Genomic DNA, 25,957 nt, shown 5'->3' on the forward strand with positions numbered 1-25,957 from the left:
TAAATCAGTAGAAATACAGAGGACACTGCACCCCGGTACAGATCATAGAGAAACGGTACTGTACCGGCAAATATGTACCGTATAGTTGAGAGTATGCTCACATCAGCCCCTGCCCCAGTGAGCGTACACTCTATCTTCCTTATCACATGTACACAAAGATGCATTAAGAGAGGAGGTGACCCGTGTGCAGTCCGCCCCCCTCCTCTCCCACCGGCAGCACTCAAGCAGACTCACGCTGTGCCGGAGCGCAGGTCTCCGGTGAGACTTGGCTGCCACACCCCTTTCCGGCAATCTGTACGGTGCTGACAGCCTGCACCCATTACAGACACTGTATACACCTGTACTGGTATATACCTAGCAGTATCATTCTGGAGTGTGGGAGAGCACATGGGGAGAACATACAAACCCCACACACAGGCCTTTGGTTACTATAAACCCCATAATCTCAGTACTGTGAGGCAGCAATGCTAACCACCGTGCCACCAGGATAAAACAAGAATCGGTAATGACATAGACAGAAAGATAAGAGAGCGCTGCTCGCAGGCGGCACAGTGTAAGACAACGGGGTCAGATACATACATACCCTGCCAACAGCGCTGTTCTGCGGTCAGTGTGCACAGAATACATGGAAGTTTTGTGTGAACTGTGTAGATGAGTATAATTGGGTAGGAGACAGGTGGTGATTGGGTAGAATAGAGGATGGGACAATCAGGTAGAATAGATCAGATGGGTGGTGATTGGGTAGAATAAGGGGGACACTCAGGTAGAATAGATCAGATGGGTGGTGATTGGGTAGAATAGGGGGTGGGGGACAATCAGGTAGAATAGATCAGATGGGTGGTGATTGGGTAGAATAAGGGGGACACTCAGGTAGAATAGATCAGATGGGTGGTGATTGGGTAGAATAGGGGGTGGGGGACAATCAGGTAGAATAGATCAGATGGGTGGTGATTGGGTAGAATAAGGGGGACACTCAGGTCGAATAGATCAGATGGGTGGTGATTGGGTAGAATAGGGGGTGGGGGACAATCAGGTAGAATAGATCAGATGGGTGGTGATTGGGTAGAATAGGGGGTGGGGGACAATCAGGTAGAATAGATCAGATGGGTGGTGATTGGGTAGAATAGGGGGTGGGGGGCACTCAGGTAGAATAGATCAGATAAGTGGTGATTGGGTAGAATAGGGGGGGGGGACTCAGGTAGAATACATCAGATGGGTGGTGATTGGGTAGAATTGCGGGGGGGGGGCACTCAGGTAGAATACATCTGATGGGTGGCGATTGGGTAGAATAGGGGGGGGGGCACTCAGGTAGAATACATCAGATGGGTGGTGATTGGGTAGAATAGGGGGAGGGGGGGCACTCAGGCAGAATAGATCAGATGGGTGGCGATTGGGTAGAATAGGGGGGGGCACTCAGGTAGAATACATCAGATGGGTGGTGATTGGGTAGAATAGGGGGGGCACTCAGGTAGAATAGATCAGATGGGCGGTGATTGGGTAGAATAGATCAGATGGGTGGTGATTGGGTAGAATAGGGGGGGGCACTCAGGTAGAATAGATCAGATGAGCGGTGATTGGGTAGAATAGATCAGATGGGTGGTGATTGGGTAGAATAGATCAGATGGGTGGTGATTGGGTGGAATAGATCAAATGGGTGGTAGTGCCAGCCAATCACAGTCCTGCGCTACCCGCTATTCTACGGAAGGGATGGGAGGGGCTACCAGCTCTTTAGCGCTGTGTAAATAACAATAATGATAATATTCTGCCATTGTTATGCTCGGAGAAGCACCCACCTGCCGAGTCTAAGAGTATAGAGACAGGTTCAGCCTCGTCAGGTTCCTGATACAATCTGGACTCCATAACGTACCTTCCAGCCATCAGACGCAGCTAGAAACCGGTTACACGCAGGACACCCGGGGACACATAGGAGACACTGAACAGAGAAGAGGGGATATGAGTCGCAACTTGTAAAGGGATTGTTCGGACTGGAAAAAAGTAATCAGGTCACCATGTACCGTGCAAAAATACACCGCGGCCCGTCACCCGGGGAGAGGCACCGAGGATGTTACCATGTACCGTGCAAAGATACACCGCGGCCCGTCATCCATGGAGAGGTACCGAGGACGTTACCATGTACCGTGCAAAAATACACCACGGCCCGTCACCCAGGGAGAGGTACCGAGGAGGTTACCATGTACCATGCAAAAATACACCACGGCCCGTCACCCGGGGAGAGGCACCGAGGACGTTACCATGTACCGTGCAAAGATACACCGCGGCCCGTCACCCAGGGAAAGGTACTGAGGAGGTTACCATGTACCGTACAAAGATACACCGCGGCCCGTCATCCAGGGAGAGGTACCGAGGACGTTACCATGTACCGCGCAAAAATACACCGCGGCGCGTCACCCAGGGAGAGGTACCGAGGAGGTTACCATGTACCATGCAAAGATACACCGCGGCCCGTCACCCAGGGAGAGGTACCGAGGAGGTTACCATGTACCGTGCAAAAATACACCACGGCCCGTCACCCAGGTAGAGGTACCGAGGAGGTTACCATGTACCGTGCAAAGATACACCGCGGCCCGTCACCCAGGTAGAGGTACCGAGGAGGTTACCATGTACCGTGCAAAGATACACCGCGGCCCGTCACCCAGGGAGAGGTACCGAGGAGGTTACCATGTACCGTGCAAAGATACACCGCGGCCCGTCACCCAGGGAGAGGCACCGAGGATGTTACCATGTACCGTACAAAGATACACCGCGGCCCGTCACCCAGGGAGAGGTACCGAGGAGGTTACCATGTACCGTGCAAAGATACACCGCGGCCCGTCACCCAGGGAGAGGTACCGAGGAGGTTACCATGTACCGTGCAAAGATACACCGCGGCCCGTCACCCAGGGAGAGGTACCGAGGAGGTTACCATGTACCGTGCAAAGATACACCACGGCCCGTCACCCAGGGAGAGGTACCGAGGAGGTTACCATGTACCGTGCAAAGATACACCACGGCCCGTCACCCAGGGAGAGGTAACGAGGATGTTACCATGTACCGTGCAAAGATACACCGCGGCCCGTCACCCAGGGAGAGGTAACGAGGATGTTACCATGTACCGTGCAAAGATACACCGCGGCCCGTCACCCAGGGAAAGGTACCGAGGAGGTTACCATGTACCGTACAAAGATACACCACGGCCCGTCACCCAGGGAGAGGTACCGAGGATGTTACCATGTACCGTGCAAAGATACACCACGGCCCGTCACCCAGGGAAAGGCACCGATGATGTTACCATGTACCGTACAAAGATACACCGCGGCCCGTCACCCAGGGAAAGGCACCGATGATGTTACCATGTACCGTACAAAGATACACCGCGGCCCGTCACCCAGGGAGAGGTACCGAGGATGTTACCATGTACCGTGCAAAGATACACCGCGGCCCGTCACCCAGGGAGAGGTACCGAGGAGGTTACCATGTACCGTGCAAAGATACACCGCGGCCCGTCACCCAGGGAGAGGTACCGAGGAGGTTACCATGTACCGTGCAAAGATACACCGCGGCCCGTCACCCAGGGAGAGGTACCGAGGAGGTTACCATGTACCGTGCAAAGATACACCGCGGCCCGTCACCCAGGGAGAGGTACCGAGGAGGTTACCATGTACCGTGCAAAGATACACCGCGGCCCGTCACCCAGGGAGAGGTACCGAGGAGGTTACCATGTACCGTACAAAGATACACCGCGGCCCGTCACCCAGGGAGAGGTACCGAGGAGGTTACCATGTACCGTGCAAAGATACACCACGGCCCGTCACCCAGGGAAAGGCACCGAGGATGTTACCATGTACCGTACAAAGATACACCACGGCCCGTCACCCAGGGAGAGGTACCGAGGAGGTTACCATGTACCGTACAAAGATACACCGCGGCCCGTCACCCAGGGAGAGGTACCGAGGAGGTTACCATGTACCGTGCAAAGATACACCACGGCCCGTCACCCAGGGAAAGGCACCGAGGAGGTTACCATGTACCGTACAAAGATACACCACGGCCCGTCACCCAGGGACAGGAACTGAGGAGGTTACTGTGTACCGTGCACATAGATCACCATGTGCCGCAGACCAGGGAGAGGAACTGAGGTGGTTACTGTGTACCGTGCACATAGATCACCATGTGCCGCTCACCAGGGAGAGGAACTGAGGAGGTTACTGTGTACCGTGCACATAGATCACCATGTGCCGCTCACCAGGGAGAGGAACTGAGGAGGTGACTGTGTACCGTGCACATAGATCACCATGTGCCGCTCACCAGGGAGAGGAACTGAGGAGGTTACTGTGTACCGTGCACATAGATCACCATGTGCCGCTCACCAGGGAGAGGAACTGAGGAGGTTACTGTGTACCGTGCACATAGATCACCATGTGCCGCTCACCAGGGAGAGGAACTGAGGAGGTGACTGTGTACCGTGCACATAGATCACCATGTGCCGCTCACCAGGGAGAGGAACTGAGGAGGTTACTGTGTACCGTGCACATAGATCACCATGTGCCGCTCACCAGGGAGAGGAACCGAGGAGGTGACTGTGTACCGTGCATATAGATCACCATGTGCCGCTCACCAGGGAGAGGAACTGAGGTGGTTCCTGTGTACCGTGCACATAGATCACCATGTGCCACTCACCAGGGAGAGGAACTGAGGAGGTTACTGTGTACCGTGCACATAGATCACCATGTGCCGCTCACCAGGGAAAGGAACTGAGGAGGTTACTGTGTACCGTGCACATAGATCACCATGTGCCGCTCACCAGGGAGAGGAACTGAGGAGGTTACTGTGTACCGTGCACATAGATCACCATGTGCCGCTCACCAGGGAGAGGAACCGAGGTGGTTACTGTGTACCGTGCACATAGATCACCATGTGCCACTCACCAGGGAGAGGAACTGAGGAGGTTACTGTGTACCGTGCACATAGATCACCATGTGCCACTCACCAGGGAGAGGAACTGAGGAGGTTACTGTGTACCGTGCACATAGATCACCATGTGCCGCTCACCAGGGAGAGGAACTGAGGTGGTTACTGTGTACCGTGCACATAGATCACCATGTGCCACTCACCAGGGAGAGGAACTGAGGAGGTTACTGTGTACCGTGCACATAGATCACCATGTGCCACTCACCAGGGAGAGGAACTGAGGAGGTTACTGTGTACCGTGCACATAGATCACCATGTGCCGCTCACCAGGGAGAGGAACTGAGGTGGTTACTGTGTACCGTGCACATAGATCACCATGTGCCGCTCACCAGGGAGAGGAACCGAGGAGGTTACTGTGTACCGTGCACATAGATCACCATGTGCCAATCACCAGGGAGAGGAACCGAGGTGGTTACTGAGTACCGTGCACATAGATCACCATGTGCCGCTCACCAGGGAGAGGAACTGAGGAGGTTACTGTGTACCGTGCACATAGATCACCATGTGCCGCTCACCAGGGAGAGGAACTGAGGTGGTTACTGTGTACCGTGCACATAGATCACAATGTGCCGCTCACCAGGTAGAGGAACTGAGGAGGTGACTGTGTACCGTGCACATAGATCACCATGTGCCGCTCACCAGGGAGGGGAACTGAGGAGGTGACTGTGTACCGTGCACATAGATCACCATGTGCCGCTCACCAGGGAGAGGAACTGAGGAGGTTACTGTGTACCGTGCACATAGATCACCATGTGCCGCTCACCAGGGAGAGGAACTAAGGTGGTTACTGTGTACCGTGCACATAGATCACAATGTGCCCCTCACCAGGGAGAGGAACTGAGGAGGTGACTGTGTACCGTGCACATAGATCACCATGTGCCGCTCACCAGGGAGAGGAACTGAGGAGGTTACTGTGTACCGTGCACATAGATCACCATGTGCCGCTCACCAGGGAGAAGAACTGAGGTGGTTACTGTGTACCGTGCACATAGATTACCATGTGCCGCTCATCAGGGAGAGGAACTGAGGTGGTTACTGTGTACCGTGCACATAGATCACCATGTGCCGCTCACCAGGGAGAGGAACTGAGGTGGTTACGGTGTACCGTGCACATAGATCACCATGTGCCGCTCACCAGGGAGAGGAACTGAGGTGGTTACTGGGTACCGTGCACATAGATCACCATGTGCCGCTCACCAGGGAGAAGAACTGAGGTGGTTACTGTATACCGTGCACATAGATCACCATGTGCCGCTCACCAGGGAGAGGAACTGAGGTGGTTACTGTGCACCGTGCACATAGATCACCATGTGCCGCTCACCAGGGAGAGGAACTGAGGAGGTTACTGTGTACCGTGCACATAGATCACCATGTGCCGCTCACCAGGGAGAGGAACGGAGGTGGTTACTGTGTACCGTGCACATAGATCACCATGTGCCGCTCACCAAGGATAGGAACTGAGGTGGTTACTGTGTACCGTGCACATAGACCACCATGTGCCGCTCACCAGGGAGAGGAACTGAGGAGGTTACTGTGTACCGTGCACATAGATCACCATGTGCCGCTCACCAGGGAGAGGAACTGAGGTGGTTACTGTGTACCGTGCACATAGACCACCATGTGCCGCTCACCAGGGAGAGGAACTGAGGTGGTTACTGTGTACCGTGCACATAGACCACCATGTGCCGCTCACCAGGGAGAGGAACTGAGGAGGTTACTGTGTACCGTGCACATAGATCACCATGTGCCGCTCACCAGGGAGAGGAACTGAGGTGGTTACTGTGTACCGTGCACATAGACCACCATGTGCCGCTCACCAGGGAGAGGAACTGAGGTGGTTACTGTGTACCGTGCACATAGATCACCATGTGCCACTCACCAGGGAGAGGAACTGAGGAGGTTACTGTGTACCGTGCACATAGATCACCATGTGCCGCTCACCAGGGAGAGGAACTGAGGTGGTGACTGTGTACCGTGCACATAGATCACCATGTGCCGCTCACCAGGGAGAGGAACTGAGGAGGTGACTGTGTACCGTGCACATAGATCACCATGTGCCGCTCACCAGGGAGAGGAACTGAGGAGGTGACTGTGTACCGTGCACATAGATCACCATGTGCCGCTGACCAGGGAGAGGAACTGAGGAGGTGACTGTGTACCGTGCACGTAGATCACCATGTGCCGCTCACCAGGGAGAGGAACTGAGGAAGTTACAGTGTACCGTGCACATAGATCACCATGTGCCGCTCACCAGGGAGAGGAACCTAGGAGGTTACTGTGTACCGTGCATATAGATCACCATGTGTCACTCACCAGGGAGAGGAACCGAGGAGGTGACTGTGTACCGTGCACATAGATCACCATGTGCCGCTCACCAGGGAGAGGAACCGAGGAGGTGACTGTGTACCGTGCATATAGATCACCATGTGTCGCTCACCAGGGAGAGGAACCGAGGGGGTGACTGTGTACCGTGCACATAGATCACCATGTGCCGCTCACCAGGGAGAGGAACTGAGGAGGTGACTGTGTACCGTGCACATAGATCACCATGTGCCGCTCACCAGGGAGAGGAACTGAGGAGGTTACTATATACCGTGCACATAGATCACCATGTGCCACTCACCAGGGAGAGGAACTGAGGAGGTTACTGTGTACCGTGCACATAGATCACCATGTGCCGCTCACCAGGGAAAGGAACTGAGGTGGTTACTGTGTACCGTGCACATAGATCACCATGTGCCGCTCACCAGGGAGAGGAACTGAGGAGGTAACTGTGTACCGTGCACGTAGATCACCATGTGCCGCTCACCAGGGAGAGGAACTGAGGTGGTGACTGTGTACCGTGCACATAGATCACCATGTGCCGCTCACCAGGGAAAGGAACTGAGGAGGTTCCTGTGTACCGTGCACATAGATCACCATGTGCCGCTCACCAGGGAGAGGAACTGAGGTGGTTCCTGTGTACCATGCACATAGATCACCATGTGCCACTCACCAGGGAGAGGAACTGAGGAGGTTACTGTGTACCGTGCACATAGATCACCATGTGCCACTCACCAGGGAGAGGAACTGAGGAAGTTACTGGGTACCGGTGCACATAGATCACCATGTGCCGCTCACCAGGGAGAGGAACTGAGGTGGTTCCTGTGTACCGTGCACATAGATCACCATGTGCCGCTCACCAGGGAGAGGAACTGAGGTGGTTACTGTGTACCGTGCACATAGATCACCATGTGCCGCTCACCAGGGAGAGGAACTGAGGTGGTTCCTGTGTACCGTGCACATAGATCACCATGTGCCGCTCACCAGGGAGAGGAACTGAGGTGGTTACTGTGTACCGTGCACATAGATCACAATGTGCCGCTCACCAGGGAGAGGAACTGAGGAGGTTACTGTGTACCGTGCACATAGATCACCATGTGCCGCTCACCAGGGAGAGGAACTGAGGTGGTTACTGTGTACCGTGCACATAGATCACCATGTGCCGCTCACCAGGGAGAGGAACTGAGGAGGTTACTGTGTACCGTGCACATAGATCACCATGTGCCGCTCACCAGGGAGAGGAACTGAGGTGGTTACTGTGTACCGTGCACATAGATCACCATGTGCCGCTCACCAGGGAGAGGAACTGAGGAGGTGACTGTGTACCGTGCACATAGATAACCATGTGCCGCTCACCAGGGAGAGGAACTGAGGAGGTGACTGTGTACCGTGCACATAGATCACCATGTGCCGCTCATCAGGGAGAGGAACTGAGGAGGTGACTGTGTACCGTGCACATAGATCACCATGTGCCGCTCACCAGGGAGAGGAACTGAGTAGGTGACTGTGTACCGTGCACATAGATCACCATGTGCCGCTCACCAGGGAGAGGAACTGAGGAGGTGACTGTGTACCGTGCACATAGATCACCATGTGCCGCTGACCAGGGAGAGGTACTGAGGAGGTGACTGTGTACCGTGCACGTAGATCACCATGTGCCGCTCACCAGGGAGAGGAACTGAGGTGGTTACTGTGTACCGTGCACATAGATCACCATGTGCCGCTCACCAGGGAGAGGAACTGAGGTGGTGACTGTGTACCGTGCACATAGATCACCATGTGCCGCTCACCAGGGAGAGGAACTGAGGAGGTTACTGTGTACCGTGCACATAGATCACCATGTGCCGCTCACCAGGGAGAGGAACTGAGGAGGTTACTGTGTACCGTGCACATAGATCACCATGTGCCGCTCACCAGGGAGAGGAACTGAGGAGGTTACTGTGTACCGTGCACATAGATCACCATGTGCCGCTCACCAGGGAGAGGAACTGAGGAGGTTACTGTGTACCGTGCACATAGATCACCATGTGCCGCTCACCAGGGAAAGGAACTGAGGTGGTTACTGTGTACCGTGCACATAGATCACCATGTGCCGCTCACCAGGGAGAGGAACCGAGGAGGTGACTGTGTACCGTGCACATAGATCACCATGTGCCGCTCACTAGGGAGAGGAACCGAGGAGGTGACTGTGTACCGTGCACATAGATCACCATGTGCCGCTCACCAGGGAGAGGAACCGAGGAGGTGACTGTGTACCGTGCACATAGATCACCATGTGCCGCTCACCAGGGAGAGGAACTGAGGAGGTGACTGTGTACCGTGCACATAGATCACCATGTGCCGCTCACCAGGGAGAGGAACTGAGGAGGTGACTGTGTACCGTGCACATAGATCACCGTGTGCCGCTCACCAGGGAGAGGAACTGAGGTGGTTACTGTGTACCGTGCACATAGATCACCATGTGCCGCTCACCAGGGAGAGGAAATGAGGTGGTTCCTGTGTACCGTGCACATAGATCACCATGTGCCGCTCACCAGGGAGAGGAACTGAGGTGGTTCCTGTGTACCGTGCACATAGATCACCATGTGCCGCTCACCAGGGAGAGGAACTGAGGAGGTGACTGTGTACCGTGCACATAGATCACCATGTGCCGCACACCAGGGAGAGGAACTGAGGTGGTTCCTGTGTATTGTGCACATAGATCACCATGTGCCGCTCACCAGGGAGAGGAACTGAGGTGGTGACTGTGTACCGTGCACATAGATCACCATGTGCCGCTCACCAGGGAGAGGAACTGAGGTGGTGACTGTGTACCGTGCACATAGATCACCATGTGCCGCTCACCAAGGAGAGGAACTGAGGAGGTTACTGTGTACCGTGCACATAGATCACCATGTGCCGCTCACCAGGGAGAGGAACTGAGGAGGTTACTGTGTACCGTGCACATAGATCACCATGTGCCGCTCACCAGGGAGAGGAACCGAGGTGGTTACTGTGTACCGTGCACATAGATCACCATGTGCCGCTCACCAGGGAGAGGAACTGAGGAGGTTACTGTGTACCGTGCACATAGATCACCATGTGCCGCAGACCAGGGAGAGGAACTGAGGTGGTTACTGTGTACCGTGCACATAGATCACCATGTGCCGCTCACCAGGGAGAGGAACTGAGGTGGTTACTGTGTACCGTGCACATAGATCACCATGTGCCGCTCACCAGGGAGAGGAACTGAGGTGGTTACTGTGTACCGTGCACATAGATCATCATGTGCCGCAGACCAGGGAGAGGAACTGAGGTGGTTACTGTGTACCGTGCACATAGATCACCATGTGCCGCTCACCAGGGAGAGGAACTGAGGTGGTTACTGTGTACCGTGCACATAGATCACCATGTGCCGCTCACCAGGGAGAGGAACTGAGGTGGTGACTGTGTACCGTGCACATAGATCACCATGTGCCGCTCACCAGGGAGAGGAACTGAGGAGGTTCCTGTGTACCGTGCACATAGATCACCATGTGCCGCTCACCAGGGAGAGGAACTGAGGAGGTTACTGTGTACCGTGCACATAGATCACCATGTGCCGCTCACCAGGGAGAGGAACTGAGGAGGTTACTGTGTACCGTGCACATAGATCACCATGTGCCGCTCACCAGGGAGAGGAACTGAGGTGGTTACTGTGTACCGTGCACATAGATCACCATGTGCCGCTCACCAGGGAGAGGAACTGAGGTGGTTCCTGTGTACCGTGCACATAGATCACCATGTGCCGCTCACAGGGAGAGGAACTGAGGAGGTTACTGTGTACCGTGCACATAGATCACCATGTGCCGCTCACCAGGGAAAGGAACTGAGGAGGTTACTGTGTACCGTGCACATAGATCACCATGTGCCGATCACCAGGGAGAGTAACTGAGGAGGTTACTGTGTACCGTGCACATAGATCACCATGTGCCGCTCACCAGGGAGAGGAACTGAGGTGGTTACTGTGTACCGTGCACATAGATCACCATGTGCCGCTCACCAGGGAAAGGAACTGAGGAGGTTACTGTGTACCGTGCAGCACGTAGATCATCATGTGCCGCTCACCAGGTAGAGGAACTGAGGAGGTTACTGTGTACCGTGAACGTAGATCACCATGTGCCGCTCACCAGGGAGAGGAACTGAGGAGGTTACTGTGTACCGTGCACATAGATCACCATGTGCCGCTCACCAGGGAGAGGAACTGAGGAGGTTACTGTGTACCGTGCACATAGATCACCATGTGCCGCTCACCAGGGAGAGGAACTGAGGAGGTTACTGTGTACCGTGCACATAGATCACCATGTGCCGCTCACCAGGGAGAGGAACTGAGGTGGTTACTGTGTACCGTGCACATAGATCACCATGTGCCGCTCACCAGGGAGAGGAACTGAGGTGGTTCCTGTGTACCGTGCACATAGATCACCATGTGCCGCTCACCAGGGAGAGAAACTGAGGAGGTTACTGTGTACCGTGCACATAGATCACCATGTGCCGCTCACCAGGGAGAGGAACTGAGGTGGTTCCTGTGTACCGTGCACATAGATCACCATGTGCCGCTCACAGGGAGAGGAACTGAGGAGGTTACTGTGTACCGTGCACATAGATCACCATGTGCCGCTCACCAGGGAGAGGAACTGAGGTGGTTCCTGTGTACCGTGCACATAGATCACCATGTGCCGCTCACCAGGGAGAGGAACTGAGGAGGTTACTGTGTACCGTGCACATATATCACCATGTGCCGCTCACCAGGGAGGGGAACTGAGGAGGTTACTGTGTACCGTGCACATAGATCACCATGTGCCGCTCACCAGGGAGAGGAACCGAGGAGGTGACTGTGTACCGTGCACATAGATCACCATGTGCCGCTCACAAGGGAGAGGAACTGAGGAGGTTACTGTGTACCGTGCACATAGATCACCATGTGCCGCTCACCAGGGAGAGGAACTGAGGTGGTTACTGTATACCGTGCATATAGATCACCATGTGCCGCTCACCAGGGAGAGGAACTGAGGAGGTGACTGTGTACCGTGCACATAGATCACCATGTGCTGCTCACCAGGGAGAGGAACCGAGGAGGTGACTGTGTACCGTGCATATAGATCACCATGTGTCGCTCACCAGGGAGAGGAACCGAGGGGGTGACTGTGTACCGTGCACATAGATCACCATGTGCCGCTCACCAGGGAGAGGAACCGAGGAGGTTACTGTGTACCGTGCACATAGATCACCATGTGCCGCTCACCAGGGAGAAGAACTGAGGTGGTTACTGTGTACCGTGCACATAGATCACCATGTGCCGCTCACCAGGGAGAGGAACTGAGGAGGTTACTGTATACCGTGCACATAGATCACCATGTGCCGCTCACCAGGGAGAGGAACTGAGGTGACTGTGTACCGTGCACATAGATCACCATATGCCACTCACCAGGGAGAGGAACTGAGGAGGTGACTGTGTACCGTGCACATAGATCACCATGTGCCGCTCACCAGGGAGAAGAACTGAGGAGGTGACTGTGTACCGTGCACATAGATCACCATGTGCCGCTCACCAGGGAGAAGAACTGAGGAGGTGACTGTGTACCGTGCACATAGATCACCATGTGCCGCTCACCAGGGAGAAGAACTGAGGAGGTGACTGTGTACCGTGCACATAGATCACCATGTGCCGCTCACCAGGGAGAAGAACTGAGGAGGTGACTGTGTACCGTGCACATAGATCACCATGTGCCGCTCACCAGGGAGAGGAACTGAGGTGGTTGCTGTGTACCGTGCACATAGATCACCATGTGCCGCTCACCAGGGAGAGGAACTGAGGAGGTGACTGTGTACCGTGCACATAGATCACCATGTGCCGCTCACCAGGGAGAGGAACTGAGGAGGTGACTGTGTACCGTGCACATAGATCACCATGTGCCGCTCACCAGGGAGAGGAACTGAGGAGGTTACAGTGTACCGTGCACATAGATCACCATGTGCCGCTCACCAGGGAGAGGAACTGAGGTGGTTACTGTGTACCGTGCACATAGATCACCATGTGCCGCTCACCAGGGAGAGGAACTGAGGTGGTTACTGTGTACCGTGCACATATATCACCATGTGCCGCTCACCAGGGAGAGGAACTGAGGTGGTTGCTGTGTACCGTGCAGCACGTAGATCACCATGTGCCGTTTACCAGGGAGAGGAACTGAGGTGGTTACTGAGTACCGTGCACATAGATCACCATGTGCCGCTCACCAGGGAGAGGAACCGAGGTGGTTACTGTGTACCGTGCACATAGATCACCATGTGCCGCTCACCAGGTAGAGGAACTGAGGAGGTTACTGTGTACCGTGAACTTAGATCACCATGTGCCGCTCACCAGGGAGAGGAACTGAGGAGGTTACTGTGTACCGTGCACATAGATCACCATGTGCCGCTCACCAGGGAGAGGAACTGAGGAGGTTACTGTGTACCGTGCACGTAGATCACCATGTGCCGCTCACCAGGGAGAGGAACTGAGGAGGTTACTGTGTACCGTGCACATAGATCACCATGTGCCGCTCACCAGGGAGAGGAACTGAGGAGGTTCCTGTGTACCGTGCACATAGATCACCATGTGCCGCTCACCAGGGAGAGGAACCGAGGAGGTGACTGTGTACCGTGCACATAGATCACCATGTGCCGCTCACCAGGGAGAGGAACTGAGGAGGTAACTGTGTACCGTGCACATAGATCACCATGTGCCGCTCACCAGGGAGAGGAACTGAGGAGGTTACTGTGTACCGTGCACATAGATCACCATGTGCCGCTCACCAGGGAGAGGAACTGAGGAGGTTACTGTGTACCGTGCATATAGATCATCATGTGCTGCTCACCAGGGAGAGGAACTGAGGAGGTTACTGGGTACCGTGCACATAGATCACCATGTGTCGCTCACCAGGGAGAGGTACCGAGGAGGTGACTGTGTACCGTGCACATAGATCACCATGTGCCGCTCACCAGGGAGAGGAACTGAGGAGGTAACTGTGTACCGTGCACATAGATCACCATGTGCCGCTCACCAGGGAGAGGAACTGAGGTGGTGACTGTGTACCGTGCACATAGATCACCATGTGCCGCTCACCAGGGAAAGGAACTGAGGAGGTTCCTGTGTACCGTGCACATAGATCACCATGTGCCGCTCACCAGGGAGAGGAACTGAGGAGGTGACTGTGTACCGTGCACATAGATCACCATGTGCCGCTCACCAGGGAGAGGAACTGAGGAGGTTACTGGGTACCGTGCACATAGATCACCATGTGCCGCTCACCAGGGAGAGGAACTGAGGAGGTGACTGTGTACCGTGCACATAGATCACCATGTGCCGCTCACCAGGGAGAGGAACTGAGGAGATTACTGGGTACCGTGCACATAGATCACCATGTGCCGCTCACCAGGGAGAGGAACTGAGGTGGTTCCTGTGTACCGTGCACATAGATCACCATGTGCCGCTCACCAGGGAGAGGAACTGAGGAGATTACTGGGTACCGTGCACATAGATCACCATGTGCCGCTCACCAGGGAGAGGAACTGAGGAGGTGACTGTGTACCGTGCACATAGATCACCATGTGCCGCTCACCAGGGAGAGGAACTGAGGTGGTTCCTGTGTACCGTGCACATAGATCACCATGTGCCGCTCACCAGGGAGAGGAACTGAGGTGGTTACTGTGTACCGTGCACATAGATCACCATGTGCCGCTCACCAGGGAGAGGAACTGAGGAGATTCCTGTGTACCGTGCACATAGATCACCATGTGCCGCTCACCAGGGAGAGGAACTGAGGAGGTTACTGTGTACCGTGCACATAGATCACCATGTGCCGCTCACCAGGGAGAGGAACTGAGGAGGTTACTATGTACCGTGCACATAGATCACCATGTGCCGCTCACCAGGGAGAGGAACTGAGGTGGTTACTGTGTACCGTGCACATAGATCACCATGTGCCGCTCACCAGGGAGAGGAACTGAGGAGTTTCCTGTGTACCGTGCACATAGATCACCATGTGCCGCTCACCAGGGAGAGGAACTGAGGAGGTTACTGTGTACCGTGCACATAGATCACCATGTGCCGCTCATCAGGGAGAGGAACTGAGGTGGTTACTGTGTACCGTGCACATAGATCACCATGTGCCGCTCACCAGGGAGAGGAACTGAGGTGGTTACTGTGTACCGTGCACATAGATCACCATGTGCCGCTCACCAGGGAGAGGAACTGAGGAGGTTACTGTGTACCGTGCACATAGATCACCATGTGCCGCTCACCAGGGAGAGGAACTGAGGAGGTTACTGTGTACCGTGCACATAGATCACAATGTGCCGCTCACCAGGGAGAGGAACTGAGGAGGTTACTGTGTACCGTGCACATAGATCACCATGTGCCACTCACCAGGGAGAGGAACTGAGGAGGTTACTGTGTACCGTGCACATAGATCACCATGTGCCGCTCACCAGGGAGAGGAACTGAGGAGGTGACTGTGTACCGTGCACATAGATCACCATGTGCCGCTCACCAGGGAGAGGAACTGAGGAGGTTACTGTGTACCGTGCACATAGATCACCATGTGCCGCTCACCAGGGAGAGGAACTGAGGTGGTGACTGTGTACCGTGCACATAGATCACCATGTGCCGCTCACCAGGGAGAGGAACTGAGGAGGTTACTGTGTACCGTGCACATAGATCACCATGGGCCGCTCACCAGGGAGAGGAACTGAGGAGGTGACTGTGTACCGTGCACATAGATCACCATGTGCCGCTCACCAGGGAGAGGAACTGAGGTGGTGACTGTGTACCGTGCACATAGATCACCATGTGCCGCTCACCAGGGAGAGGAACTGAGGTGGTTACTGTGTACCGTGCACATAGATCACCATGTGCCGCTCACCAGGGAGAGGAACTGAGGAGGTGACTGTGCACCGTGCACATAGATCACCATGTGCCGCTCACCAGGGAGAGGAACTGAGGTGGTGACTGTGTACCGTGACCATAGATCACCATGTGCCGCTCACCAGGGAGAGGAACTGAGGTGGTTACTGTGTACCGTGCACATAGATCACCATGTGCCGCTCACCAGGGAGAGGAACTGAGGAGGTTACTGTGTACCGTGCACGTAGCTCACCATGTGCCGCTCACCAGGGAGGGGAACTGAGGAGGTGACTGTGTACCGTGCACATAGATCACCATGTGCCGCTCACCAGGGAGAGGAACTGAGGTGGTTCCTGTGTACCGTGCACATAGATCACCGTGTGCCGCTCACCAGGGAGAGAAACTGAGGAGGTTACTGTGTACCGTGCACATAGATCACCATGTGCCGCTCACCAGGGAGAGGAACTGAGGAGGTTACTGTGTACCGTGCACATAGATCACCATGTGCCGCTCACCAGGGAGAGGAACTGAGGAGGTTCCTGTGTACCGTGCACATAGATCACCATGTGCCGCTCACCAGGGAGAGGAACTGAGGAGGTTACTGTGTACCGTGCACGTAGATCACCATGTGCCGCTGACCAGGGAGAGGAACTGAGGAGGTTACTGTGTACCGTGCACATAGATCACCATGTGCCGCTCACCAGGGAGAGGAACTGAGGAGGTTACTGTGTACCGTGCACATAGATCACCATGTGCCGCTCACCAGGGAGAGGAACTGAGGTGGTTACTGTGTACCGTGCACATAGATCACCATGTGCCGCTCACCAGGGAGAGGAACTGAGGTGGTTACTGTGTACCGTGCACATAGATCACCATGTGCCGCAGACCAGGGAGAGGAACTGAGGTGGTTACTGTGTACCGTGCACATAGATCACCATGTGCCGCTCACCAGGGAGAGGAACTGAGGTGGTTCCTGTGTACCGTGCACATAGATCACCATGTGCCGCAGACCAGGGAGAGGAACTGAGGTGGTTACTGTGTACCGTGCACGTAGATCACCATGTGCCGCTGACCAGGGAGAGGAACTGAGGAGGTTACTGTGTACCGTGCACATAGATCACCATGTGCCGCTCACCAGGGAGAGGAACTGAGGTGGTTCCTGTGTACCGTGCACGTAGATCACCATGTGCCGCTCACCAGGGAGAGGAACTGAGGTGGTTACTGTGTACCGTGCACATAGATTACCATGTGCCGCTCACCAGGGAGAGTTTTACCTCACATAGAACCACTAGCAGGTCACCCCCAGGACTGCGGTCACTGACCCTATACACCTAGGACCATATAGAAGACGGGCGTACCCAACTATCAGTTGCCCGCCGGTAATGTAGTGTACGCCTATACCTCACATAGAACCACCAGCAGAGGTTACACAGGACTCCATCAGCCTGGCAGCACGTGGGGGACACTTTCTGGCTATGGGGCCCCACCCCAGCCAGAGCCACTGTCCACAGCACAGAGCAACGTCTCGCAGGAAATACTCCAAATGGTGAGAGCGGTGCGGCACATGAGTACGGTCTCAGGATGTTCAGTCCTGTGCTGGACGCCTGTGTGCCGTGTAGAGGAAATGTGGGATTAGCCGCCGGTTACGCAGCCAGCACCAGTCCCACAGGGATACCCCTAGCCCTGCAGAGCAGTGGAGGGTGCAGCCTGGAGCCCCCTCAGGTCACAGCAGGAACGCAGGCCCAGGACATGCAGGGTGAGGAAGGGGTTAAGGTGCAGTACTGACAGGTATCTGGTTTCTAAGAATAGAGCTGAGTAAATTTGCTTTGTGACCTCACTGGTCTGTCCTTCTCTGAGTGACACAGGGGCTGAGCCTATAGCACAGGTCTGGGGCAGGGGGCGGGGCTAGATCCACCTGCTCACAGGTGACTGTGTCATAAAGTCACAGGCAGCTGCATCGCATCACACTTCCAGCAAACGGCCGGAGAGGATGGATCACTGCAGGATTATCGGGGTGGTCCTGGCCCTGCTCTCTGCGTCTCATGTCCTCAGTAAGTGCCAGGCGGGGGGCGGAGGGTGGCTGGATGGGTAGAGGGGCTTTACAAGTTCTGGCCGAAGATGTATGGGAGTGGGCAGGGGATCTCTACAGCACTGGGTGAGGGTCCCATATCAGGGCACTGGGTGAGGGTCCCATATCAGGGTATTAGGTGAGGGTCCCATATCAGGACACTGGGTGAGGGTCCCATATCAGGACACTGGGTGAGGGTCCCATATCAGGACACTGGGTGAGGGTCCCATATCAGGACACTGGGTGAGGGTCCCATATCAGGGTATTAGGTGAGGGTCCCATATCAGGACACTGGGTGAGGGTCCCATATCAGGGCACTGGGTGAGGGTCCCATATCAGGCCATATCAGGGCACTGGGTGAGGGTCCCATATCAGGGCACTGGGTGAGGGTCCCATATCAGGGCACTGGGTGAGGGTCCCATATCAGGACATTGGGTGAGGGTCCCATATCGGGGCACTGGGTGAGGGTCCCATATCAGGGCACTGGGTGAGGGTCCCATATCAGGGCACTGGGTGAGGGTCCCATATCAGGACATTGGGTGAGGGTCCCATATCAGGACATTGGGTGAGGGTCCCATATCAGGACATTGGGTGAGGGTCCCATATCAGGGCACTGGGTGAGGGTCCCATATCAGGACATTGGGTGAGGGTCCCATATCAGGACATTGGGTGAGGGTCCCATATCAGGGCACTGGGTGAGGGTCCCATATCAGGGCACTGGGTGAGGGTCCCATATCAGGGCACTGGGTGAGGGTCCCATATCAGGACACTGGGTGAGGGTCCCATATCGGGGCCCTGGGTGAGGGTCCCATATCAGGGCACTGGGTGAGGGTCCCATATCAGGGCATTAGGTGAGGGTCCCATATCGGGGCACTGGGTGAGGGTCCCATATCAGGACACTGGGTGAGGGTCCCATATCAGGGCACTGGGTGAGGGTCCCATATCGGGGCACTGGGTGAGGGTCCCATATCAGGACACTAGGTGAGGGTCCCATATCAGGGCATTAGGTGAGGGTCCCATATCGGGGCACTGGGTGAGGGTCCCATATCAGGGCATTAGGTGAGGGTCCCATATCGGGGCACTTGGTGAGGGTCCCATATCGGGGCACTGGGTGAGGGTCTCATAAGGGAATTGGATGATTAGGGCACTGGATGAGGGTCCCGTATTAGGGCATTGGGAGTGGGTCCCGTATTAGGGCATTGGGAGTGGGTCCCGTATTAGGGCATTGGGAGTGGGCCCTGCATTAGGGCATTGGGAGTGGGTCCCGTATTAGGGCATTGGGAGTGTGTCCCGTATTAGGGCATTGGGAGTGGGTCACGTATTAGGGCATTGGGAGTGGGTCCCGTATTAGGGCATTGGGAGTGGGTCCCGTATTAGGGTATTGGGAGTGGTCCCTGCATTAGGGCATTGGGAGTGGGTCACGTATTAGGGCATTGGGAGTGGGTCACGTATTAGGGCATTGGGAGTGGGCCCTGCATTAGGGCATTGGGAGTGGGTCCCGTATTAGGGCATTGGGAGTGGGTCCCGTATTAGGGCACTGGGAGTGGGTCCCCTATTAGGGCACTGGGAGTGGGTCCCCTATTAGGGCACTGGGAGTGGGTCCCGTATTAGGGGAGTGGGTCCCGTATTAGGGCATTGGGAGTGGGTCCCGTATTAGAGCATTGGGAGTGGGTCACGTATTAGGGCATTGGGAGTGGGTCCCGTATTAGAGCATTGGGAGTGGGTCACGTATTAGGGCATTGGGAGTGGGTCACGTATTAGGGCATTGGGAGTGGGCCCTGCATTAGGACATTGGGAGTGGGTCCCGTATTAGGGCATTGGGAGTGGGTCCCGTATTAGGGCATTGGGAGTGGGTCCCGTATTAGGGCATTGGGAGTGGGTTCCGTATTAGGGCATTGGGAGTGGGCCCTGCATTAGGGCATTGGGAGTGGGCCCTGCATTAGGGCATTGGGAGTGGGTCACGTATTAGGGCATTGGGAGAGGGCCCTGCATTAAGGCATTGGGAGTGGGCCCTGCATTAGGGCATTGGGAGTGGGTCCCGTATTAGGGCATTGGAAGTGGGTCCCGTATTAGGGCATTGGGAGTGGGTCCCGTATTAGGGCATTGGGAGTGGGTCCCGTATTAGGGCATTGGGAGTGGGTCCCGTATTAGGGCATTGGGAGTGGGTCCCGTATTAGGGTATTGGGAGTGGGTCCCGTATTAGGGCATTGGGAGTGGGTCCCGTATTAGGGCATAGGGAGTGGGCCCTGCATTAGGGCATTGGGAGTGGGCCCTGCATTAGGGCATTGGGAGTGGGTCACGTATTAGGGCATTGGGAGTGGGCCCTGCATTAGGGCATTGGGAGTGGGCCCTGCATTAGGGCATTGGGAGTGGGTCCCGTATTAGGGCATTGGGAGTGGGTCCTGTATTAGGGCATTGGAAGTGGGTCCCGTATTAGGGCATTGGGAGTGGGTCCCATATTAGGGCATTGGGAGTGGGTCCCGTATTAGGGCATTGGGAGTGGGTCCCATATTAGGGCATTGGGAGTGGGTCCCGTATTAGGGCATTGGGAGTGGGTCCCGTATTAGGGCATTGGGTGAGGATCTATCAGAATAGATATTAGAGCCCCTATGGTTTGTTATATTCTGTAGGTGATGTCAGAAAGTCCTGAGATATTAGAGTCTTTCCTGGTGCAGAATGTTCTACACTGAGAAGTTCCCATCACTGTGTGTTGTGCGATGAGAAAAGTTACATGTTCTGTAGAAAGACGATGTAGCCGGAACGTTCTTTGGAGAACTGCGGCTCATATTGCTTGGCTCCGGCTATATTACTATTAATGTGTCTGGACTGGAATCTCAACGTGACTCTTCCATAGTTCTGTCAATGAGATATCATGTCATAGAAATGTCATCTTCTATCCATAATGTTCCATAATGTCATGTCTTGGCAGAATGTTCTATAATGTGATGTCTGGGCAGAATGTTCTATAATGTGATGTCTGGGCAGAATGTTCTATAATGTGATGTCTGGGCAGAATGTTCTATAATGTGATGTCTGAGGAAAATGTTCTATAATATAATTCCTCCAGAGAATGTTCCATAATGTGATGTCTGGGCAGAATGTTCTATAATGTCATGTCTGGGCAGAATGTTCTATAATGTGATTTCCAGTTAGAATGTTCTATAATGTGATGTCTGGGCAGAATGTTCCATAATGTCATGTCTGGGCAGAATGTTCTATAATGTGATGTCTGGGGAGAATGTTCTATAAAGTGATATCTGGGGAGAATGTTCTATAATGTGATGTCTCGGCAGAATGTTCTATTATGTGATGTCTGGGGAGAATGTTTTATACTGTCATGTCTGGGGAGAATGTTCTATAATATGATTCCTCCAGAGAATGTTTTATATTTGATGTCTGGGGAGAATGTTCTATAATGTGAGGATCTGGGTTAGAATGTTCTATAATGTGATTTCCTGGTAGAATGTTCTATAATGTGATTTCGGGGTAGAATGTTCTATAATGTGATTTACAGTTAGAATGTTCTATAATGTGATTTCCGGTTAGAATGTTCTATAATGTGATTTCCGGTTAGAATGTTCTATAATGTGATGTCTGGGCAGAACATTCCATAATGTGATGTCTGGGGAGAACGTTCCATAATAAGATGTCTTGGGAGAATGTTCTATAATGTGACGTCTGGGCAGAATATTCTATAATGTGACGTCTGGGCAGAATGTTCTATAATGTGATGTCTGGGCAGACTGTTCTATAATGTGATGTCTGGGCAGAATGTTCTATAATATGATGTTTGGGGAGAATGTTCTATAATGCGATGTCTGAGGAAAATGTTCTATAATATGATTCCTCCGGAGAATGTTCTATAATGTGATTTCCAGGTAGAATGTTCTATAATGTGAGGATCTGGGTTAGAATGTTCTATAATGTGACTTCAGGTGAGAATGTTCTATAATGTAATTTCCGGGTAGAGTGTTCTATAATGTGGTTTCTGGGTAGAATGTTCTATAATGTGGTTTCTGCGTAGAATGTTCCATAATGTGACTTCCGGGTAGAATGTTCTATAATGTAATTTCTAGGTAGAATGTTCTTTAATGTGAGGATCTGGGTTAGAATGTTCTATAATGTAATGTTCGGGTAGAATGTTCTATAATGTGATTTCCAGGTAGAATGTTCTATAATGTGATTTCCGGGTAGAATGTTTTATAATGTGATTTCCGGGTAGAATGTTCTATGATGTGAAGATCTGGGTTAGAATGTTCTATAATGTAATGTTCGGGTAGAATGTTCTATAATGTGATTTCCGGGTAGAATGCTCTATAATGTGGTATCTGGGGAGAATATTCTATAATGTAATGTCCGGGTAGAGTGTCCTATACTGTGATTTCCAGGTAGAATGTTCTATACTGTTATTTCCGGGTAGAATGTTCTATAATGTGATGTCTGGGGAGAATGTTCTATAAAGTGATATCTGGGGAGAATGTTCTATAATGTGATGTCTTGGCAGAATGTTCTATAATGTGATGTCTGGGGAGAATGTTTTATACTGTCATGTCTGGGGAGAATGTTCTATAATATGATTCCTCCAGAGAATGTTTTATATTTGATGTCTGGGGAGAATGTTCTATAATGTGAGGATCTGGGTTAGAATGTTCTATAATGTGATTTCGGGGTAGAATGTTCTATAATGTGATTTACAGTTAGAATGTTCTATAATGTGATTTCCGGTTAGAATGTTCTATAATGTGATTTCCGGTTAGAATGTTCTATAATATGATGTCTGGGCAGAACATTCCATAATGTAATGTCTGGGGAGAACGTTCCATAATAAGATGTCTTGGGAGAATGTTCTATAATGTGACGTCTGGGCAGAATGTTCTATAATGTGACGTCTGGGCAGAATATTCTATAATGTGACGTCTGGGCAGAATGTTCTATAATGTGACGTCTGGGCAGAATATTCTATAATGTGACGTCTGGGCAGAATGTTCTATAATGTGATGTCTGGGCAGAATGTTCTATAATGTGATGTCTGGGCAGAATGTTCTATAATATGATGTTTGGGGAGAATGTTCTATAATGTGATGTCTGAGGAAAATGTTCTATAATATGATTCCTCCGGAGAATGTTCTATAATGCGATTTCCAGGTAGAATGTTCTATAATGTGAGGATCTGGGTTAGAATGTTCTATAATGTGATTTCAGGTGAGAATGTTCTATAATGTAATTTCCGGGTAGAGTGTTCTATAATGTGGTTTCTGGGTAGAATGTTCTATAATGTGGTTTCTTGGTAGAATGTTCTATAATGTGACTTCCGGGTAGAATGTTCTATAATGTAATTTCTGGGTAGAATGTTCTATAATGTGAGGATCTGGGTTAGAATGTTCTATAATGTAATGTTCGGGTAGAATGTTCTATAATGTGATTTCCAGGTAGAATGTTCTATAATGTGATTTCCAGGTAGAATGTTTTATAATGTGATTTCTGGGTAGAATGTTCTATGATGTGAGGATCTGGGTTAGAATGTTCTATAATGTAATGTTCGGGTAGAATGTTCTATAATGTGATTTCCGGGTAGAATGTTCTATAATGTGGTATCTGGGGAGAATATTCTATAATGTAATGTCCGGGTAGAGTGTCCTATACTGTGATTTCCGGGTAGAATGTTCTATAATGTGATTTCCGGGTAGACTGTTCTATAAAGTGATTTCCGTGTAGAATGTTCTATAATGTGAGGATCTGGGTTAGAATGTTTGATAATGTGATTTCCGGGTAGAATGTTCTATAATGTGATTTCCGGGTAGAATGCTCTATAATGTGATTTCCGGGTAGACTGTTCTATAAAGTGATTTCCGTGTAGAATGTTCTATAATGTGAGGATCTGGGTTAGAATGTTTGATAATGTGATTTCCGGGTAGAATGTTCTATAATGTGATTTCCGGGTAGAATGCTCTATAATGTGATTTCCGGGTAGAATGTTCTATCATGTGAGGATCTGGGTTAGAATGTTCTGCTAGTTTGTGTCCGGAAGTTTCCGGCTGCTGGCTGTTTATGTGCTGCAGTCTACACCCTTATTTACCCTGACTTTCTCCTGGCGGAACGTTTCCTCGGCTGCTGTTGTGTCAGCTGTAAGCGCCCTTCCCCCAGCTCTGCCTGGTCACTGCTGTGTCCGGCTGCTGATCCGCTAATTACAGAGTCAGCGGAGGCACAGGGGATCCGCAGACGCTGTCACATGGTACATACCTGCGCACCTACTCCTGTCAGGGGGATGTGACAGTAACGCTAGGTACACACTATACAGTTATTGGGCTGATTTGCCAATAATCGGAAGCCAGGTTATTGTGTACGAACGATCGTTTCGCCTGACAATTGTGGAAAATCTGCCCACGTACGGTTTTGCAATCTATCGTCCTAAACCAAAAATCCCGGCCACAATCTCCCGATATCTAGAGTGTGCGTTCTCAGTAATCTGCCATATTTCCATGTTGTCCTGTCACTACGTCACCCTCCCTGTGTGCGACATACGCAGCGGGGCGTGGCAGAAAATCCGGATCTGAAAAATAAAACCTTTATGTGAGTAACTCAGATATTGGTGCCTGCGATTTCCAGATAGACCCAAACGCATCTGACAGTGTGTCCAAAGCTTTACACCTATGAGCGAGACCGCGTGACAGTGACTGACAGTGAACCCAAAGCTTTACACCTGTGAGCGACACCGCGTGACAGTGACTGACAGTGTGTCCAAAGCTTTACACCTGTGAGCGACACTGCGTGACAGTGACTGACAGTGTGTCCAAAGCTTTACACCTATGAGCGACACCGCGTGACAGTGACTGACAGTGTGTCCAAAGCTTTACACCATGAGCGAGACCGCGTGATAGTGACTGACAGTGTGTGCAAAGCTTTACACCTATGAGCGAGACCGCATGACAGTGACTGACAGTGAACCCAAAGCTTTACACCTGTGAGCGACACCGCGTGACAGTGACTGACAGTGTGTCCAAAGCTTTACACCTATGAGCGACACCGCGTGACAGTGACTGACAGTGAACCCAAAGCTTTACACCTGTGAGCGACACCGTTTGACAGTGACTGACAGTGTGTCCAAAGCTTTACACCATGAGCGAGACCGCGTGATAGTGACTGACAGTGTGTGCAAAGCTTTACACCTATGAGCGAGACCGTGCGACAGTGACTAACAGTGTGTCCAAAGCTTTACACCTATGAGCGAGACAGTGACTGACAGTGTGTCCAAAGCTTTACACCTATGAGCGAGACCGCGTGACAGTGACTGACAGTGAACCCAAAGCTTTACACCTGTCAGCGACACCACGTGACAGTGACTGACAGTGTCCAAAGCTTTATACCTATGAGCGAGACCGCGTGACAGTGACTGACAGTGTGTCCAAAGCTTTACACCTATGAGCGGCACCGCGTGACAGTGACTGACAGTGTGTCCAAAGCTTTATACCTATGAGCGAGACAGCGTGACAGTGACTGACAGTGTGTCCAAAGCTTTATACCTATCAGCGAGACCGCGTGACAGTGACTGACAGTGTGTCCAAAGCTTTACACCTATGAGCGAGACCGTGTGACAGTGACTGACAGTGTGTCCAAAGCTTTACACCTATGAGCGAGACCGTGTGACAGTGACTGACAGTGTGTCCAAAGCTTTATACCTATGAGCAAGACCGCGTGAC

The 25,957-nt window shown here is 52.7% G+C and overlaps 1 protein-coding gene across 1 annotated transcript in view; it reads left to right on the top strand.

Annotated features, from left to right (window-relative positions):
* The first annotated feature begins 18,145 nt into the window (after window positions 1-18,145).
* Window positions 18,146-25,957, top strand: part of MUC1 (mucin 1, cell surface associated) — a 50,488-nt gene continuing 42,676 nt past the window's right edge. Inside the window, exon 1 of the mRNA XM_063946621.1 lies at window positions 18,146-18,243. Within this exon, the coding sequence (XP_063802691.1) occupies window positions 18,183-18,243 (61 nt within the window). The 5' untranslated portion in view covers window positions 18,146-18,182. The remainder of the gene's footprint in view (window positions 18,244-25,957) is intronic.

Source organism: Pseudophryne corroboree, chromosome 12, assembly GCF_028390025.1.
Source record: "Pseudophryne corroboree isolate aPseCor3 chromosome 12, aPseCor3.hap2, whole genome shotgun sequence".
Taxonomy (NCBI): domain Eukaryota; kingdom Metazoa; phylum Chordata; class Amphibia; order Anura; family Myobatrachidae; genus Pseudophryne; species Pseudophryne corroboree.